This window comes from Salvelinus alpinus, chromosome 11 (assembly GCF_045679555.1).
Source record: "Salvelinus alpinus chromosome 11, SLU_Salpinus.1, whole genome shotgun sequence".
NCBI lineage: Eukaryota > Metazoa > Chordata > Actinopteri > Salmoniformes > Salmonidae > Salvelinus > Salvelinus alpinus.
In genome coordinates, this window is record NC_092096.1 from 29,359,692 (window position 1) to 29,375,671 (window position 15,980).

At 46.2% G+C, this 15,980-nt stretch overlaps 1 protein-coding gene across 5 annotated transcripts in view; it reads left to right on the forward strand.

Moving 5' to 3' along the window:
• Positions 1–15,980, forward strand: part of LOC139533894 (tubby-related protein 3-like) — a 40,196-nt gene that overhangs the window by 9,222 nt on the left and 14,994 nt on the right. For 2 of the 5 annotated variants that reach the window (XM_071332370.1, XM_071332369.1), the window contains exons 2-3: positions 8,744–8,785; positions 13,754–13,805. In XM_071332370.1, coding sequence (XP_071188471.1) covers positions 8,744–8,785; positions 13,754–13,805 — 94 coding nt within the window. Of the gene's footprint in view, positions 1–2,556; positions 2,757–8,743; positions 8,786–13,753; positions 13,806–15,105; positions 15,480–15,980 lie in introns of those variants that run through there. The other 3 variants (XM_071332368.1, XM_071332372.1, XM_071332371.1) reach the window with 3 other exon arrangements.

The following is a 15,980-nucleotide window of genomic DNA, read 5'->3' on the forward strand; positions in this document are numbered from 1 at the left end:
CCGGTCACAATTTTATTTAGCGTCTTTTATTTTATTTTGGCCCGAACGCTGTCATTTACCGGCTAACGGAAACCTAGAGCCTGGGTTTGGCAGGCAAAAACAACACACCAGGCCTGGTTCGCCACCACGTCCAAGCCCCCCAACCAGCCAGACACTATTTGTTTGTGTCCAGCTGTCATGCATGCAGATGGCACAGCTGCAAGGTCTGTTCAGAGAGGAAACATGGGAGTTTTAAATCCTGGCATGTAAAACATCTAACCTATCTCTCAAGCCCTTTCCAGTATCCTATCCTTCTCTCTTTCTCCGTAAGGGCTCTCTTCTCTCTGCTGTGCGTTTCATGCTTGGGTGACTCAATTGGCAGAGGATGCGAGTGTCTGTTTTAAGAGCTGAACAGAGAGGTGGAAAGTGACCTAAACACAGCAGTATCTCAGGCTGATACCATAAACCTGAGAGTAGAGGGAAAAATGCATCAGATGAAACTGTACTGATCAAGCGCATGGATGGACAAATGAAAATCGGGGTGTCTGTAAGGTATAGTGCACACGATTATCATGGTCAGTGACCTAAGATAATCATGCACTCACAGTCTCACTCAGAATCAGTTACCATTCAGTCTGCTGTCGGAAAATTGGTCCTGGTTTAATTCAATGTATCTTCAGCTTAAATCAGCTTTTGCAGGAATTCCCTTTCCATAAAGGTGTGGTTGTTGTATCCCTATTTCACAATGGCTCAGCAGACCTATAACAAACCAGCTGGACCTCAAGTATCTAACTGTACAAGACCTGTGGGTGAGAAAATGGGGTAGAAGGGTAGAAAATGGTTTGCAATTTACTTCCTATTTTCCAGCACATTCCGAACACATGCCTCCGCAGTGGCTTGGACAATCCATCCAGTTGAGTCAGGGACTGACAGACAGAGGGAAAACATCTGGTATTTGCAATAGGTAGGCTGGTTCTCAACTGACTCATGTAGGCTCCTCCATTTTAGCCTACCTAATCTCCCGTGGGCAGATTCTGTGTGTAGACCGAAGAACCTGCCGTGACTCAATGGGATGCATGAGATAGCGAGCTTCTGTAGTTTCAGTCTTTGGGTTTTCATCATTGTTATATGGACGTAAGGCGGTGCTTCGAGTGCTTACCAGTTGACACTTAACTCTTGTTTCCATCATTTGTTTTGACAGTGTTTAATTACTCTCAGGTGAATCATTCCCCAGATTGCCCTCAGCTGAGGAGAATGCCATTTTCCCTTCACAGGCATGCGCACGCAAACACACGTACACATTTTTACATTTACATTTTACATTTTAAGTCATTTAGCAGACGCTCTTATCCAGAGCGACTTACAAGTTGGTGCATTCACCTTATGATGTCCAGTGGAACAACCACTTTACAATAGTGCATCTAACTCTAAGGGGGGGGGGGGGGGGGGGGGGTTAGAAGGATTACTTTATCCTATCCTAGGTATTCCTTAAAGAGGTGGGGTTTCAGGTGTCTCCGGAAGGTGGTGATTGATTCCGCTGACCTGGCGTCGTGGGGGAGTTTGTTCCACCATTGGGGTGCCAGAGCAGCGAACAGTTTTGACTGGGCTGAGCGGGAGCTGTACTTCCTCAGAGGTAGGGAGGCGAGCAGGCCAGAGGTGGATGAACGCAGTGCCCTTGTTTGGGTGTAGGGCCTGATCAGAGCCTGAAGGTACGGAGGTGCCGTTCCCCTCACAGCTCCGTAGGCAAGCACCATGGTCTTGTAGCGGATGCGAGCTTCAACTGGAAGCAAACTGTACACAAACAGAAGACGATATGACTTAAAGACCCTGTGGTCTCCTAGCAACAGGATCAAGGTCCCCCACTTCTTGCCAGTTTTAGGAATGAGAGGGTTGTTTGTTTATACTTCCGTTAATTGGGAGTAACTGTGATTATCATCCAGAAACAGCTTTACTTACACGGATTCAAGGACCATATAAGGAAAGCCTATGTAGAAAGGCAGAAAACCAGAATAATGTGGTTTCACATTGACAAGAAACCGTTTGGTTCATTTTGCTATGACTAAGCAAATTCCATGTTCTGGCATTTTCTGTCAAAATAAAAGTGTTGGAATATTTTAACTTAAGATACTAGGCCTAGGCTAAAGCCCACAAAGCGTAAACCAATTGGTGTTAAATTCAGTTTTTTAGTCAATGGTCTGCGGTTTTGGTATGTGAAATATCTCCCTCTGAGTCAGAGGAAATGGCGTCTGTGGAGTTCTGCAGAAAGCATTTTTATCTATTCCGATACAGTCATGTCCAGCTTTAGCACGTGGCCTATCAGTCTATATATCTGATACATCTTATAAACTGAAGAAAGACAGACATATAACTAAGTCAGAGGACCTAGTTTAGGGATTTTATGCCCGGTATTTTGTCTTGGCATGAACTCACGCCACATTTAGACTCCCCTAACAAATCCCTGTTCATTCACTGTGTTGTGTTCAGAGGCTAGCCTCAAGTGTGGCGTCATGGCAACTGCTGCTACTCAGAGACCTCACCCTCAGCTGCGTGGCGGTGTCACTCCCTGGGATGGGACTCCCTCCAGGTTGCAGGGTAGCAGGATTGTAGTTGGAGCTTCAGGTAGACCTTCAGACTGACTCTGGACCAGGTTGGGAGTACCATACATTACCGGAGCTGCTGCTGGACTGACTATCACACATCTAGACTGGCTGATACAGCATCATGGACAGTGTAAAGAGTGGTGTCTCCCAGCCTGTCTACAGCTGCTGGTCCTACAGGTATTCAGCAGGCCTACGTAGGCACACGCTCGCACGTAGACATTATCATATTGTGTACACACACACACACACACACACACACACACACACACACACACACACACACACACTGTGTGCTTGATTTCTCATAAATGTGTACTGTAATATGAAAGAGGAACTGAGAGTCCTGTGAGTCAGGTGTTAGTTGTGCCTGTGACAGACAGATAGGCTTTGAGCATCTCCTCTTGTTCCCACTGCTCCTACCTCTTACCCACACCTCTGTTCTCCTTGGGCTGAATGGCTTACCTGCTGTTAAAGGGAAACCACTTTTTTCATTAGTCCACTGTTGATACAGCCCCAAAATGTTTTGTATGTCAGCAGTCAAGTTTGAAAGATATTGGAATTTCAAGAAGCAAAGTGTCACCGGCCAAATACAGTGTCAACAGGGCTAATAAAAAAAAAAAGGTCTCTAAGTATCTTTCCCACGCTCATGTTTCATCTGCTGCATCGTCGTTACTTATTCAGAGCTCCACCACTTGTACTGTAACTAGTTTCTTTTTAACATGTTATATTGTGAGGTTTTGTTTTACAGCTGTTTGTTCTAAGGACGTGCTAAGAATAATATTTGACCAAGTAGCTGACATGAAAGAATTCGATTGAAGTTGCTTGTGTTGAAAAGACTGTCGTTTAGCTTGTATGAGTCCTATAATATCCTAGGCCTAGTTAAACAGAGTTGTTCATGCTCTACACCTCACCATGCGTTGATCATTTATTCAGCTGGTGTCTTTTCGTCTGGCTTCCTTAAAGGCACAATCTGCGATCTGGAAATCTGTTTTAATGGTCATTTCAATTCTTGGTATATAGCAGGGCTGCCGTTTCACACAAAAAACGAATCCCATATTCTAGCTTTAACTTGACGCAGAGCTGATCTGACTGCCAGGGAATCAAAAGCTGCCTAATCTCACCCATGTCATCACCCTGTTTTGAATAATCCGTCTCTCTTGTGATTTCACTCGCTGAACTGGAACTGAAGCCATTATGTCCAACCTCTGGGGAAATAGAAGTTTAATTAGACTTTGTCTCGTTCAGTCTTTCTTTTTAACCCCGGAAAGTCATTTGCCAAAGGGGAAATTACATTTACTTTATTCAATGAACTTTTAAACATTTACTTTATTCAATGAACTTTAAAACATGATTTAAATTAGTCCACAGCTGTGAAGTATATTAATGAGAATCCATTTATTGCAGTTTGTTAATACGCTTCTCTGTTGTCTCTCGTCTGATAATAAAGTCTCTAATTTTATGCTAAATGCCAGAGACGCTTGGAACTGCATCATATTGTCATCTGAATGCAGTAGTCTCATCCTATTCTCAAGCCTTTTCATCAACAGACCGAGGACAATGCGATGACATGAAGGGTATCCTAAAACTTGTTTGTGACAACGTAACAGGCTATTATTGGGCTGCGTTTTGTTTGCTTGTCTCAGTAAGTCTTTTACAGCACAGTGTCAGTGTTATTTATTTCACCTTTATTTAACCAGGTAGGCCAGTTGAGAACAAGTTCTCATTTACAACTGCGTCCTGGCCAAGATAGAGCAAAGCAGTGCGACAAAATCAACAACACAGAGTTACACATGGGATAAACAAACGTACAGTCAATAACACAATAGGAAAATCTATATACAGTGTGTGCAAATGTAGTAAGGTTAGGGAGGTAAGGCAATAAATAGGCCATAGTGGCGAAATAATTACAATTTAGCATTAACACTGGAGTGATAGATGTGCAGATGATGATGTGCAAGTAGAGCTACCGGGGTGCAAAAGAGCAAAAAGTATATAATATGGGGATGAGGTAGTTGGGTGGGCTATTTACTGATGGGCTGTGTACAGGTGCAATGATCGGTAAGCTGCTCTGACAGCTGATGATTAAAGTTAGTGAGGGAGATATAAGACTCCAGCGTCAGTGATTTTTGCAATTCGTTCCAGTCATTGGCAGCAGAGAACTGGAAGGAAAGGTGGCCGAAGTAAGTGTTGGCTTTGGGGATGACCAGTGAAATATACCTGCTGGAGCGCGTGCTACGGGTGGGTGTTGCTATGTTGACCAGTGAGCTGAGATAAGGCGGGGATTTACCTAGCAAAGACTTATAGATGACGTGGAGCCAGTGGGTTTGGCGATGAATATGAAGCGAGGGCCAGCCAACGAGAGCAGTGGTGGGTAGTATATGGGGCTTTGGTGACAAAACGGTTGGCACTGTGATAGACTACATCCAATTTGCTGAGTAGAGTGTTGGAGGCTATTTTGTAAATGACATCGCCGAAGTCAAGGATAGTCGGTTTTACGAGGGTATGTTTAGCAGCATGAGTGAAGGAGGCTTTGTTGCGAAATAGAAAGCCGATTCTAGATTTAATTTTGGATTGGAGATGCTTAATGTGAGTCTGGAAGGAGAGTTTACAGTCTAACCAGACACCCAGGTATTTGTAGTTGTCCACATATTCTAAGTCAGAACCGTCCAGAGTAGTGATGCTAGTCGGGCGTGCGGGTGCGGGCAGCGATCGGTTGAAGAGCGTGCATTTAGTTTTACTAGCATTTAAGAGCAGTTGGAGGCCACAGAAGGAGTGTTGTATGGCATTGAAGCTCGTCTGGAGGTTTGTTAACAGTGTCCAAAGAAAGGCCAGAGGTATACAGAATGGTGTCGTCTGCGTAGAGGTGGATCAGAGAATCACCAGCAGCAAGAGCGACATCATTGATATATACAGACAAAAGAGTCGGGCCGAGAATTGAACCCTGTGGCACCCCCATAGAGACTGCCAGAGGTCCGGACAACAGGCCCTCTGATTTGACACACTGAACTCTGTCTGAGAAGTAGTTTGTGAACCAGGCGGGGCAGTCAATTGAGAAACCAATGCTGTTGAGTCTGCCGATAAGAATGTGGTGATTGACAGAGTCAAAAGCCTTGGCCAGGTCGATGAAGACGTCTGCACAGTACTGTCTTTTATCGATGGCTGTTTTGATATCGTTTAGGAACATGAGCGTGGCTGAGGTGCGTCCATGACCAGCTCGGAAACCAGATTGCATAGCGGATAAGGTATGGTTGGTCGGTGATCTGTTTGTTAACTTGGCTTTCGAAGACTTTAGAAAGTCAGGGCAGGATAGATATAGGTCTGTAACAGTTTGGGTCTAGAGTGTCTCCCCCTTTGAAGAGGGGGATGACCGCGGCAGCTTAACAATCTTTAGGGATCTCAGACGATATGAAAGAGAGGTTGAATAGGCTAGCAATAGGGGTTGCAACAATTGCGGCGGATCATTTGAGAAAGAGAGGGTCCAGATTGTCTAGCCCAGCTGATTTGTAGGGGTCCAGATTTTGCAGCTCTTTCAGAATATCAGCTATCTGGATTTGGGTGAAGGAAAAGTTGGGGGGGGGGGGGGGGGGCTTGGGCATGTTGCTGCGGGGGGTGCAGAGCTGTTGGCCGGGTTAAGGGTAGCCAGGTGGAAAGCATGGCCAGCCGTAGAAAAATGATTATTGAAATTATCGTAGATTTATCGGTGGTGAGTGTTTCCTAGCCTCAGTGCAGTGGGCAGCTGGGAGGAGGTGCTCTTATTCTCCATGGACTTTACAGTGTCCCAAAACTTTTTGGAATTTGTGCTATAAGATGCAAATTTCTGTTTGAAAAAGCTGCCTTTGCTTTCCTAACTGACTGTGTATATTGGTTCCTAATTTCCCTGAAAAGTTGCATATCACAGGGGCTATTCGATGCTAATGCAGTACGCCACATTATGTTTTTGTGCTGGTCAAGGGCAGTCAAGTCTGGAGTGAACCAAGGGCTATCTATATCTGTTCTTAGTTCTATGTTTTTTGAATAGTGCATGCTTAATTAAGATGGTGAGGAATGCACTTTTAAAGAATAACCAGGCATCCTCTACTGACGGAATGCGGTCAATATCCTTCCAGGATACCCGGGCCAGGTCGATTAGAAAGGCCTGCTCGCTGAAGTGTTTTAGGGAGCGTTTGACAGTGATGAGGAGTGGTCGTTTGAGCGCGGACCCATTACGGACGCAGGCAATGAGGCAGTGATCGCTGAGATCCTGGTTGAAGACAGCAGAGGTGTATTTAGAGGGCAGGTTGGTCAGGATGATATCTATGAGGGTGCCATATTTACGGATTTAGGGTTGTACCTGGTAGGTTCCTTGATAATTTGTTTGAAATTGAGGGCATCTAGCTTAGATTCTAGGACGGCCGGGGTGTTAAGCATATCCCAGTTTAGGTCACCTAACAGTCAATTCACATATGGTGTCCAGGGCACAGCTGGGGGCTGAGGGGGTTCTATAACAGGCGGCAACAGTGAGAGACTTATTTCTGGAAAGGTGGATTTTTAAAAGTAGAAGCTCGAACTGGATAGCATGACAGAACTCTGCAGACTCTCTCTGCAGTAGATTGCAACTCCGCCCCCTTTGGCAGTTCTATCTTGGCGGAAAATGTTGTAGTTGGGGATGGAAATTTCAGAATTTTTGGTGGCCTTCCTAAGCCAGGATTCAGACACGGCTAGGACATCCGGGTTGGAGGACTGCGCTAAAGCAGTGAATAAAACAAACTTAGGGAAGAGGCTTCTGATATTAACATGCATGAAACCAAAGCTTTTACGGTTACAGAAGTAAAAAAATGATAGCGCCTGGGGAATAGGTGTGGAACTGGGGGCTACAGGGCCTGGGTTAACCTCTACATCACCAGAGGAACAGAGGAGGAGTAGGATAAGGGTACGGCTAAAGGCTATAAGAACTAGTCGTCTAGTGCATTGGGAACAGAGAATAAAAGGAGCAGATTTCTGGGCGTGGTAGAATAGATTCAGGGCATAATGTACAGACAAGGGTATGGTAGGATGTGAGTACAGTGGAGGTAAACCTTGGCGTTGAGTGACGATGAGAGAGGTTTCGTCTCTGGCGGCACCAGTTAAGCAAGGTGAGGTCTCTGCATATGTGGGGGGTGGGACAAAAGAGCTATCTAAGTCATGATGAGCGGGACTGAGAGCTCTACTGTGAAATAAAACAATAAGAACTAGAGCAGAGCGGGTCAGTTCAGTACATACAGGACAGGAGTTCGAGGCTGGGGCCGACAGATAAACAAAATGAGGTACCTTGTTACTGAAACAGTCCAGGGGGCATCAACTGTGTAGCCGAGTGATCATAGGGTCCAATGAGCAGCAATAGGTGAGTCAGGGAGCCGTTCGGTAGACACTACTACGCTATGCGAGCGGGAGACACGGCGTTCAGGAAGCTAGCGGGCCGGGGCAGGCAGATGGTTCTTCGCGACATTATAACGGAATAGCCTGTTGAGACCACATTGGGGCGATTAAGTCGGCAGACTAGGCGTGATGGATCGGCGGGGCTCCGTGTCGACAGTAAAGGTTTCCAGGCCAATTGGCAAAAGAGGTATTGTAGCCCTAGAATTAGCTGGTATATGGGCCTAGCTCGAGGCTAGCTCGAGGCTAACTGGTGCTTTCTTCGGGACAGAGGCATGAAACATTGATTACCGCGTAGATGCCTGTGAAGTGAACAGAAAAACGGTGTCCTCCAAGTTTGATAGAGGTGGAGGACACTCAGTATATTCCCAGATTAAAGTATAGAAAGATGATACCATGTGACTGATCAAGCAAATACACAGCACCTGATCAATGTTCATTCACTGTCTGGGGGACTGTGACCATGCCACGGTCATATAGGTGTTCATTCGTAGTACTACTGTACTGTCCTATGTCTGTTAGCTCAGATAGGCCTATTTTAGATACATGAAAAATAGATTGCTTGATATGTGTTATGGACTGAGGATCATTTTACATTTCCCTGTAAGCTAGAAAGATCATGTGCTTATCAAACTGAAGGACTACACCAGCATTGACACAGAGTACCAAAGCATCCCGTTTTAGCATTGTTCTTTTTGGTATCACTGATCTCTTGCTAACTCTATTCTTCCCTGTGTCCTGTGTTCTTGTTCGAAAACCCCATGGCCCTGAAGACCCTCCAGCTCCGCCAATTTCTCCTCTACCTTAACAGCAAGGTAAGTAACACAGATGTTGGATCTTAATTTGATCACCCTATTGCAGGAGAACTTTCCTGCAATGCAGGAAATGTAAAACTTGGAGTGTATTTGAGGTTTATCAAGGCTTCTGAAGTTTTTAATTTCCACTTTATTATGTAGATTAATTATAATCTACATAATAATTCACATTTCCTGTTGCTTCAAGATTATTATCCTGCTGTAGCAAACTGGCTCAAATTAAGGTCCTACATATTTAGCACCCATCCATTAGAATACCTATAATTAACCATCCACCCAGCTTCCATCAACTAGTCATTTCATGGTCAAAGTATAATTGTTGTATTCATAGTAAGCTCCAATAGGTCAGTGTTCCAAAAGAGGTCAAACACCCTTTGGTAGTAACCATACACACCAAGTCTCCAGCCTTTCCCCAGTGGAGAGTATTCCCATTGCGTCTCCACCCAGGTCCCAAGCTGGACGGCTGTTGAAAAGGAAGAGTCCCCTGCTCCTCTTCCACTCCTCCCCCTGGCCCTCCTCTGGCCACCCTACACTCTTAGAAAAACAGTTCTAAAAGGGTTCTTCGGCTGTCCCCATAGGATAAACTTTTGTGGTTCTAGGTAGCACCCTTTTTGGTTCCATGTAGAACCGTCTGTAGAAAGGGTTCTACATGGAACCAAAAAGGGTTCTCCTATGGGGACAGCCGAAGAACCCTTTAAGGTTCTTTTTTTTCTACGAGTGTAATGACCATGTGTAATTAACACCTCCCATCATCCTTCACTCGTCACTACTGTCACCAACACCTCAGGGCCATGTAATGGATTCCCTGTGGACAGATCTGCACGCCTGTATGGATAGTGCTGCACTGGGCTCATTAGACTTGAAGAGAGCTGTAACAATCAGTACACTAAAACGGAGTGCTCTGCAGCCTCTGAGATGACTGATCATTCATGTTAAGCTAACCAAACAGGGGTTCTTGTTGAATAAATAGACAAGCAACTTGCAAAGTCTGGTCCAAAACTCATTGGTTCAATGACATTGGCAACAATTCTTATTGCCACAGAATGTGGAATCTCAATCTGTAATAATTGACTTACTTACTTAGCTTAATGATTTTAATGAATCATTCTGAGGATGTCAGAGGCCGTGGCCAAGTCATCGGTGTTGTTGTCTGTAATAATCTGAGTTCACGTAATAGACGGATGATGTATGCCTCTCAGCAGATGATCGTTCTGCTTTCTATTCCTCTTGGCATTTGGTGACTGTCCGTCAGAAGCGGTGCTGATGACGTAATGAGGCCCTTATATCCTCCAGCAGAGTGATGTGTCACGGACCTTAACCCAGACACCAGAAGTATGAGATTTACTGCTCAGAGGGAGAGCGAGAGTAAATCAGTGGTATGGAGAGATTGTTATTTACTGTAGATAGTTGTGCTTAATGAAGTTCTTCTTGTCCTACTCCTGTAACACGTTCTGTCTGAATGGGAGATGTAAAGGGTATAGTACAGCCCAGGCTGTTTGACAGCAACATATGTTATGAAATTAGAAATTAGTGAAGCCCAGAGATGTTAAATTGTTTTGAGAGATTTCAGCAGCTTGTTGCAGAACCTTGTTTTTTTTGTTCTCACAATCTTCAACATCCTCCATCACACACTCCCTCATCCTCCATCACACACTCCCTCATCCTCCATCACACACTCCCTCATCCTCCATCACACACTCCCTCATCCTCCATCACACACTCCCTCATCCTCCATCACACACTCCCTCATCCTCCAGCACACACTCCCTCATCCTCCATCACACACTACCCCATCCTCCATCACACACTCCCTCATCCTCCATCACACACTCCCTCATCCTCCATCACACACTCCCTCATCCTCCATCACACACTCCCCCATCCTCCATCACACACTCCCTCATCCTCCATCACACACTCCCTCATCCTCCATCACACACTCCCCCATCCTCCATCACACACTCCCTCATCCTCCATCACACACTCCCCCATCCTCCATCACACACTCCCTCATCCTCTATCACACACTCCCTCATCCTCCATCACACACTCCCTCATCCTCCATCACACACTCCCTCATCCTCCATCACACACTCCCCCATCCTCCATCACACACTCCCCCATCCTCCATCACACACTCCCCCATCCTCCATCACACCCTCCCCCATCCTCTATCACACACTCCCCCATCCTCCATCACACACTCCCCCATCCTCCATCACACCCTCCCCCATCCTCTATCACACACTCCCCCATCCTCCATCACACCCTCCCCCATCCTCCATCACCCCCCCATCCTCCATCACACACTCCCCCATCCTCCATCACACACTCCCCCCATCACACACTCCCCCATCCTCCATCACACACTCCCTCATCCTCCATCACACACTCCCCCATCCTCCATCACACACTCCCTCATCCTCTATCACACACTCCCTCATCCTCCATCACACACTCCCTCATCCTCCATCACACACTCCCTCATCCTCCATCACACACTCCCCCATCCTCCATCACACACTCCCCCATCCTCCATCACACACTCCCCCATCCTCCATCACACCCTCCCCCATCCTCTATCACACACTCCCCCATCCTCCATCACACACTCCCCCATCCTCCATCACACCCTCCCCCATCCTCTATCACACACTCCCCCATCCTCCATCACACCCTCCCCCATCCTCTATCACACACTCCCCCATCCTCCATCACCCCCCCATCCTCCATCACACACTCCCCCATCCTCCATCACACACTCCCTCCATCACACACTCCCCCCATCCTCCATCGCACACTCCCTCCATCACACACTCCCCCATCCTCCATCACACACTCCTCCATCACACACTCCCCCCATCCTCCATCACCCCCCCATCCTCCATCACACACTCCCCCCATCCTCCATCACACACTCCCCCATCCTCTATCACACACTCCCCCATCCTCCATCACCCCCCCATCCTCCATCACACACTCCCCCCATCACACACTCCCCCATCCTCCATCACACACTCCCCCATCCTCCATCACACACTCCCTCCATCACACACTCCCCCCATCCTCCATCACACACTCCCCCCATCCTCCATCACCCCCCCATCCTCTATCACACACTCCCCCATCCTCCATCACCCCCCCATCCTCCATCACACACTCCCCCCATCACACACTCCCCCATCCTCCATCACACACTCCCCCATCCTCCATCACACACTCCCTCCATCACACACTCCCCCCATCCTCCATCGCACACTCCCCCCATCACACACTCCCCCATCCTCTATCACACACTCCCCCATCCTCCATCACACACTCCCCCATCCTCTATCACACACTCCCCCATCCTCTATCACACACTCCCCCATCCTCCATCACACACTCCCCCATCCTCTATCACACACTCCCCCCATCCTCCATCACCCCCCCATCCTCCATCACACACTCCCCCCATCACACACTCCCCCATCCCTCCATCACACACTCCCTCATCCTCCATCACACACTCCCTCCATCACACACTCCCCCCATTCCTCCATCACCCCCCCCCCAAGGCTGTGCTTTTGCAGTGAGTGTCTTGTAGGTAATGTCTGTCAGTGAGAGTGTCTTGTAGATTATGTCTGTCATTGAGAGTGTCTTGTAGGTTATGTCTGTCTTGTAGGTTATGTCTGGCAGTGAGAGTGTCTTGTAGGTTATGTCTGGCAATGAGAGTGTCTTGTAGGTTATGTCTGTCAGTAAGAGTGTCTTGTAGGTTATGTCTGTCAGTAAGAGTGTCTTGTAGGTTATGTCTGTCAGTGATAGTGTCTTGTAGGTTATGTCTGTCAGTAAGAGTGTCTTGTAGGTTATGTCTGTCAGTAAGAGTGTCTTGTAGGTTATGTCTGTCAGTAAGAGTGTCTTGTAGGTTATGTCTGTCAGTGATAGTGTCTTGTAGGTTATGTCTGTGGCTGGGTAGAGTAGCGATGGGTTCCTCTAACTCGCTCTGTGCCTCTGAATAGACTCCCACTGCTACTCCCACCTTCTTCTCCTTCTCCACTGTAGCTTAGCAACATGTACCCAGCAGGCCTTTTCACAGGAGTCCAGGAAAAGTCGGCCCAAACAACAGCCACCACTCTGACGGCCAGAGACAGGACTCTATGGAGAACTGTGTTTTAGATGTAACTGCTGTTGCTTTGTAGCACGGTGGTGCTGCTGCCTGATGCGTTGTTCTATTGCATTATACAGTCCTGATACAGTATCATTTTTGACCTCACAAGGAAAGTGAGGAGTTTTGTAGCTCGAGCCCTAAGCTTTTCTCGGTCAAGTTAGCCTACGTGGTCATGAACAACTCCTGGACAAAATGATATCTATTAACAACTACATGTTTTTTTACAGTGTGCAGATCATGCAGTCAGGCTAAGCTCAAACAGTTCTAGCCTAAGATATGACAGTAATCCTGTATGACAGTCTTAGTTATGTCCAGCAGTGACACTGCTTTTTCAAGCGAACACCTTGGTAACGTTCAATTCTAGCTCTGCCAGGAGATTTCAGTGCATTGTCCGCAGTTATTATTCACAGCAGCGATGCCCCCTGGTGGAATTCCATTGAAAATCATTAGTGTCATTGTAAGTGACAACAGGGTAGGCTTGGGCGATATACCATATATCGGGGTATTTAGATATACCGATGGTATGATTTTCAATACCTTTTTTAAAAAGAAATAAGGCCCCTTGTGTGCACTTCCCGTAATACCAAATTCCCCCTGTATGGCACAGAAACGGTATGGAAATCTGCATACCAACCAACCTCGATCGGGGGTGCATTCATTAGTGACCACTGTAGCAAATAGTTTCTTATTGGAAAAATAACAGATAACAGATGAGACCCAGATAACAGATTCATATTAACCACAGAACCACTTCTATTATGTCTCAGTCAGATATGAGTTATGAGTGGATAGTAACCATTTTGTCTTTCATCTCTTCTCAGTGCCCTTGATGATGAAAGCACCAGCCTCAGGCAGCAGAAGCTGGAAAAGCAGGTAATGACTACCCTTTTTAAACACATTAAACTAGTTACGCCACATACAGCACTTGCCCAGCATCATAGCAACCCTATAGACACTACGGCTCCCATATAGACACTACGGCTCCAATAGACTTGTTCAGGGTATATGTCATGAGTATTCTATTTATGATGCAGAAATGACCAGACTAGTCCATATTATTTATATCTAGAGGCATTTTGTGTTTGATGTTTTGGTTGTTTTTGGTGTCTTTTCATGTTTTTGTCAGAATTGTTTTTGAGGTCTCAGTCCATGTTTATAGCTGTGAGCCTGTCAAGCTTGAACATTTGAATGGCAGCGAATGTATAAATGACCTTGTTTTCTGCCTCCGGTGTCACTCAGGCTATGAATTTCCGACCATCGGCACAGTAAGGCTGATTGTCATGAAACCGAGGGAAAACAGGGTGTCTTTGAACTCTTTTATTTTCGAAGGAAGTACAATTTGTCCAATTAGTAGAAAGAAAAGTATTTGTTCGGAAGTGAATTGTTTTAGCACTCATTGTAGAGATAAAGCACCAATCTGCTCCTTTCTCAGCGAACAGCTCTTCCTGGTCTGCGTGTCTGATGATTGTCCCTTACAATCCCTCCTGCCTGCAGTAACCTTATCACTACCCACGCTGCTTTAAAGTGAAACGGACTGATTTGGTTTAAGAAACCAGCCTTAAGCAACAGTCACACAATGGAGTAAAAGATTGATGAGATGATTGGTAGGCACATAGACTGACTCGATGTCTGCGTCCCAAATGGCACCCTGTTCCCTACATAGTGCACTACTTCTGACCAGAGCCTAACAAAGTAGTGCACTATGTAGGGAATAACCGTAGAAAGGTTTCAGTAGACAGAGTATGTGTAGTACGCTGTATGCCTACAGATGTAGGATCTGAATTTGATCACATTTGTTGCTGAGAATTTGTAGTACATTTGAGTTTTAAAAAGGCTTCTAAAGTTTGTAACCCTAAACCTAACTCCTAACCACTAACCCCTTACCCTAACCTTAATTCTAACTCTTAACCTAACCCCTAACTTAAAATGTCCTTTGTCCTTATGAGGACATGAGAAATGTCCCCACAAGGGAGAATTTTCCTTGTTTTACTATCCTTGTGGGGACTTGTGGGGATTTTAGGTCCCCACAAGGATAGAAAAACCAACCAACCCACACACACAAACACAACAAACACAGCCCCCCCCCCCCCCAAATAGCTCTTACTCTATCGCTGTCTGAAACTCGCAGCACCTCTATCCCCCTCCCCCCTCCCTTTCTCCATCTCACTCATTCTCTCTCTCTTCCTGACTCTGCTCCGGGGTGCTTACGACCGCTGATTCAGTTAGTGACAGTGACCACCCAGACACACGCACATACACTCTAGTTCTCTCTCACACACACGCTGAGGAGGAGACACGGACTCAGAGTGAGAGGGAAGCTGGTGTTGCGTGGTTATCCTTGTGTTAGTTGTCTGATCTGAAATCCTGATCCAGGATCCAAGTGTAGTGGAGGGCAGGGAGACAGAGGCATGCCCGGCAAGAGTGCTGCTCGGTGGGGGAGAGTTTAGACGTGACGGGGTCTCACAGAGCATGGAACCCTGAGCTCCACAGAGAAACTTCTGCACTTCACTGTTACTCTCTGTCCCACTCCGGACACCAATGGACAGGGTGGGTCAGCACCTCTTATTCTCTGTTCTGTTTATGTCATTTATGGTTGACTATTTTGATCTGTGTGTATTTTGGTGTGTATATTTCTGTGTGTGAGTGTGTGTGTGTGTGTTTGCATATGTACGTGCTTGCGTGTGTGTACTGTGCATGTGTGCTAGCATTTGATTTCAGCTCATCCTGGTGATATCATTGTTATAGCCTGTCTCTGGTGGGACACACTTCCGTGGATGTGGGATATCTCCTAGTCTGCTATTTTCATTAGCCTCCTATGTCTTGTTTTAGGTCTGTACAATGTCTTTCTCCCAAAGCCTTAGGACGGTGAATGAAACAGTATATTGAGTCATATCCTTTCCTCATATCCTATCCTCTTTAAGTCTTTTGTTTAAATGGACAATAATACAATGGATTGTTTTAATTGTAGGGCAGTTTTGTTTCTAGTAGCCTACGTTCTTTTCTCCAGTTTTTCAAAAAAGATTCTGATATTTAATCATTTAGAGGTAT